Source organism: Sinocyclocheilus grahami, unplaced genomic scaffold (assembly GCF_001515645.1).
Source record: "Sinocyclocheilus grahami isolate Dianchi unplaced genomic scaffold, SAMN03320097.WGS_v1.1 scaffold270.1, whole genome shotgun sequence".
NCBI classification, from domain to species: Eukaryota; Metazoa; Chordata; class Actinopteri; order Cypriniformes; family Cyprinidae; genus Sinocyclocheilus; species Sinocyclocheilus grahami.
In genome coordinates, this window is record NW_015505449.1 from 1,304,286 (window position 1) to 1,310,065 (window position 5,780).

A 5,780-nucleotide genomic window follows, 5' to 3' on the forward strand; every position below is an offset into this window, starting at 1 on the left:
ATATATATATATATATATATATATATATATATATAAAACTTCAACTAAAATTCAATAAAAACTGAAAATATAAAATATAATTAATAATAATAATAATATAATTATAATATTATCTAATTAAAATTAAAAAAAAAGGTTTTAGTGAATTTGTGATTTTTTTTTGTCATTTTTAGTAGTAGAATTCAGATTCAGAAATCTATATATGTGCACTGCATAAATTCAGTTTAAAAAGTTCACTAGTAACTGCTTTAACTATTAACTGAGAAATATTTTAATTTTAGTTTTATTTTATAATAGTTTTAAGTGCTTAAAAGCATAATATTTTGCTTTTATATTTAGTTTTTTGTCATAAAATGAATAAGAAAAAAATATTTCGTTAGACCTCCTGATGTTGATGATCCTATTTTCACTGATCATTAATTTTTATTTTTAAAAATGTCTTAATTTATGTACTATATTCATGGACAGTGACAATATTTTCACCAGGATGCACATAATTTGGCAGTGATATCAGTGTACATTGTCCTGTTGTGAATGCGATAAATAATATATATATATATATATATAATAAAAAAATATATTTGCTTTCTCGTGCACCAGGTGCCCAGTGGCAGGTTGTGACAGTCAGGGCCACGTGTCAGGTAAATACACATCTCATCGCAGCGCAGGAAGTTGCCCCATCGCCACCAAACGGCAGAAGGAGAGCTCGGTGAACGGATCGGCCTTCTCCTGGAAGCTCTGTAAACAGGAGCTTCCACACTGCCCTCTGCCCGGCTGCAACGGCTTGGGTCACGCCAACAACGTCTTTATCACACACAGGAGGTGAGCAAACTATATCATAACCTGGAACTTCAGTTCTGATGTTAAACTTTAAACCTACATACTGGATAATATGTCATCTTGTCCTAACTTGAACACTGTGAAGTTGTTATCAGAGTTGTTTAATACTTATTATATTATATTGAAATGTATATTAAATTAATTAATTATATTGTTATATATAATGTAATAATACTATATATTATATAATATAAAAATGTTAACATAAATATAAAAAACAAATATTACATATACACATATATACAGGTTGACTTCAGAAATAAGATAACAGTATTTATGATTTAAAATATGTATTTTGTTCTTTAATTATATATACACACACACATACTGTATATATATATATATATATATATAATGCATATTACTGAACTATGTTATCATTATAATATTTCCAATAAGTTTCCAATATCATTATTACATGTCCAATATTTTATTTCCAATCAAGCTTGCATATCTGGATTATTAATGTTGTTTATTTTTTCACATAAATATACAAAATAAATATTTAAATCCACAAATATATACAGGTTGACTTCAGAAATAAGATTCATGTGATTTTTTATATATATATGTATTTATATAAATTGGTCATAAATATGGTCATATATTATACTCATGATTTCTGAAGCTAGATTATAATTTGTGTAGTTATAAAAAGAAAAAACTCAAAATATCTAGTACTGATCTGTAGATTTTGTGTTTGGTCCCTTCATAGTTTGTCAGGATGTCCACTAAACGCCCAGAGTATCAAGAAGAAACTCTCCGATGAGGAGATGATGACCATCAAACTCAAAACCAGCAGCGGTGAGTACTTTAAGCACTTAAAATGAATGAAACAGCATAAAATTAAGCTAAAATTAAGCTAAATATTATCATTGTAGTGTGCGACAAGGGAAAAAAAGAGCTTCAAAAGTTGCGGCAGCTTCTCAAGTAATTTAGTTGAGATGACCATTGTCTGGTTTGTCTTCTGTCGAGCAGGTATTGAAAACAATGAAGACATGCAGCACTTGGATCACGAAATAAAGGAGCTAAATGAATCCAATCTGAAGATAGAAGCAGACATGATGCAGCTCCAGACTCAGGTAAATAACCTTGTCATGCTCCGAGCATTATGGGTAATGTAGTTTCAGAGCTAAAGACCTTGTTTTGCCCTGTTTTAAAACAGATTTCATCCATGGAGTGCAACCTGAAGACTATTGAGGAGGAGAATAAAATAATCGAGCAGCACAACGACAGTCTGTTGAAGGAGTTAGCGCGTCTCAGTCAAGCACTTATCAGCAGTCTCACAGATATCCAGCTGCCGCAAATGGTGAGACGGACCTCACACTGACACAGATAAACACGTAAAGCATAACCTGATCTCGGTCAACAAATATTATTACAGTTTTAATCACTGCATGAGGTTGTGACGAGAGGGGCGGGGCCGAGAGCCGTGGGAACGGATCGAGGCCGGTGGAGTAAATGCTAATGCACGACACCAGCGCCACTCACCGGTCCCTCGTCCAACACTGTCGTCACTCCTCCTTTTATCTTTCCGGAGCTCCTCCGTGGGACTCGAGACCGGTGAGTGGCGCAGGTGTCGTGCATTAGCATTTACTCCACCGGCCTCACTCCGTTCCCACGGCTCTCGGCCTGCCCCTCTCGTCACAGAGGTCCCTTACAAAATTTGATTATGGTAACTGACTATACTGTAAAAACAAAATCAGGTTTTCAAGGAACATAATACTTTAAAAATATGGTAATACTCCACTTAGAAGGTTTCATTAATTACAGAGTTTCTGCAGGTTTTAGGCCAACGTAAGACTTTTTAAAGATTTTTTTAAGACGAAGTAAAGAAAATAATAGTTTTCATACCATATTGAGAGCTATTTTTATTGTTTAAAGCATAAAATCACTTAAACTTGTTCAATTTCTCAGAAAACAAGACTTGAACTTTGTTCACATTGCATTTCAAGTAAATGTAACAAGACATTATGCATGTATGTATTTTTTTTATTTAGTTAGTGCAGTGCATGCAACTTTTAAGGCCTTAATTTGTGATTGACCCACAAAAACCCCGTGTTAATATTAGGTAACTACATTAGCTACCGTGAACTAACAATAAAAAAATAATTCTAAAGCAATTAATAATCTAGTTAATTCCAAAATGAAACAAAAGTTATAGCTTTAACAAAGATTAAAAAATACTGTAACAAATGCTCATTGTTAATGTTAGTTAATGCATTAACTAAAATAATAATATTTAATATTAAAAAGATTATTTAATAGGGCCAAATCAAACTGAATAAATTAGATACACTAATGAAAGTCATTTTTATCAGCTCTAAATATTTCCTTTAAGGTACCAACTGAGCGTTTGATATTTTACAGTGTATTTTCTAACAAAGTACCGTAGTTACTACAGTAAAACTGTGGTAACTTGGTATTAGCCGCTACTGTCATTAAAACAAGACAATTTATTAGCCACATGAGTGGCTAATTTAATTTAATACGATTTTACTGTAGCAACAACAACTGGAGTATTTATGGTATTTTGAGGTAAACTATAGTTAAAATTGCATGTTTGTAAGGGTTGAATGCATTTTAAAGACATTATGAAACATGCATTTCAGAGTTAATGAATGCAATGTTCTTTAATGTGTTTCAGGGTCCGATAAATGAACAGAACTTCGAAGCATATGTGAACACGTTGACGGATATGTACAACAATTCAGAGCAGGAGTATTCACCTGAATGCAAAGCCTTACTGGACAGCATCAGACAGGCCATCAAGGGCATTCACGTATAAAGCCAAACTCTCGTTCACAACCGTTTGATTGTCCGCAGAGGGCTGGCTTTGTCATCTGTGCGAGATACGTCTCGATTAATAAAAAATAAAATAAAAAAAGTAACTCCATTCCATGATAAATGCATTGCACTGAAAAATACCAGCCACATTTTTACAGCTCAATGTTCCTTTAAGTGAGATTTTACCTCCTTTTGCACTTATTTATTTCCTATGGTTTGCTTGAATTTATTCCGTATTGTTCTTTCGTGTGTTATTATATTATTGCTACATATTATCTTTATTCATCGGTACTATTTATCTCACAGTAATCTTATTTATTGATTTATTTATTTATTGCTATCATTTTTTGCTGCAACTCCAAAATGCAAGGCCAGTCTTACATATTGTGAATTTTATGTTGCATTTGTTGTACAATAACTGGGCGTTTTAGTCGTTCAAAATATATCACAGGCATTTGTGATGACTTTTTCTTCATAACTGATGTCAAATGTAAGAATAGTCCACTTGCGCTACCTGTTGGTGAGCAGCTGAACCGTACTGTATGCATCCCTGACTTATTATTTTTTTTAAATGTAGTTAATGTATGTCACTGAAATGATATCATTTGCTTTCATGCATAAATTCTAATAAGTGAGCAAAAAGAAAAACATTTTATCCGAGTAACTGAGTAACGGCTGTACAGTGAGCAAAAATCAAATCATCCACACACACACAAAATGATTTCCATTTCTGTTCATATGAACTGCCTTTGGTGTGCACATCCGTGTGTGCATATATGTGCCTAAATGTAAATGAGTACATGGAATATGATCTGTTTTGTGGTAGAGCAGTATTACGTGAATGGTGATTCATTTTATTCTGCAGTATATTTATTTTCTGAATGAAAAGCCTCTAAACTCTGTTTACCTACTGTTTATACGGCATTTTAAGTATGTAACGATATTCTTGTAAAAAAAAAATATTCTTGTTTTATGATCAGGCACTAAGGTTTTCATTCTTTTCTGTGAGACTGAACTCCTCAACCTTTGGCTTCTTTTGTGCGACAAACAACAGTGGGCTCTCAAATAGCTTTTATGGATGATATTTTCTCAAAGCACTTCATGTCTTCAAGCCACTAAAATATAAAAATGGATGATTTACGGCAATAGGGAGTAATCTTTCCATTATGACTGGATCTGTACCACTTGATTTTGTGTTTAAATGCACGGCCGAGGTCACCTCAGCAGATCTGAGTGCTGTTATTGCTGTGTTACGATCACAAACGGCCTCGTCGCAGCACTTTTAAAGCTTTCTCTATCACTAAACGTACCCTTTTGCACTTTTATTCTGTTATTTAGTGTTTATTTAGAGCGGGTCACATGCGTGATCGGTGCAGGTTAATTAGCACACTGAAGGAGTTTAACCTTAGATTTACGTTGTCCATTGAGGATGTCAAAAATAGTTTAGTTGCAGGTCATTCAGAGGGAATAAAACACTATATTATCTGACCAAATGAGCATAATGAATTGTATTCTCAATAAAACAAATCAATTTTGTTTGTTAAAATCCTAAATTACTGTATGATTAATTCTGTTTAAATGATTTGTAATTCCTAATTTTTAATTTATAAACCACAGATTGTTTGCTCAGGAAGTTTTGTGAGGAATATTTATTTTTTTCTTTTTGTATTTGATGTTTTGTAATGTGATATATGGATTTTTTTTGTGTAAAAGAAAAAAAATAGTATAATACACAGTACTGTAAATGATTTAGTTTGTTTCTGTTTTATTTATTTTTTAAGTTCAAGTAGTTTGTATATCAGGATTTCCTTACACTTTTAAAATTTCATAAGCAGTACTGCGCTGTGTTGTACAGTTTGTGTATGGTAGAAATAAACTATTGAAATGATCTGCATAGCACTCATTGTACGGTTGCTCATATTAAAGTCCTATAAAATAATATAATTGATATTAAAGCTCATCTTAAAATATTTACATATCTATATGCAGAGTTCATTAGGCATATATGTCTTTGAACTTATTTTAATCACCATCCATATTTTAGGTTCAAATTGGTATATATACATACATATATATACACAGGTGCATCTCAATAAATTAGAATGTCGTGGAAAAGTTCATTTATTTCAGTAATTCAACTCAAATTGTGAAAC

The 5,780-nt window shown here is 32.3% G+C and overlaps 1 protein-coding gene across 1 annotated transcript in view; it reads left to right on the top strand.

The window, feature by feature from the left end:
- LOC107599728 (suppression of tumorigenicity 18 protein-like) overlaps nt 1-5,088 on the top strand; it is a 34,667-nt gene extending 29,579 nt beyond the window's left edge. The window contains exons 15-19 of the mRNA XM_016291410.1: nt 601-822; nt 1,556-1,644; nt 1,819-1,922; nt 2,006-2,149; nt 3,488-5,088. Coding sequence (XP_016146896.1) covers nt 601-822; nt 1,556-1,644; nt 1,819-1,922; nt 2,006-2,149; nt 3,488-3,628 — 700 coding nt within the window. The 3' untranslated portion in view covers nt 3,629-5,088. The remainder of the gene's footprint in view (nt 1-600; nt 823-1,555; nt 1,645-1,818; nt 1,923-2,005; nt 2,150-3,487) is intronic.
- Nucleotides 5,089-5,780: the final 692 nt, after the last annotated feature.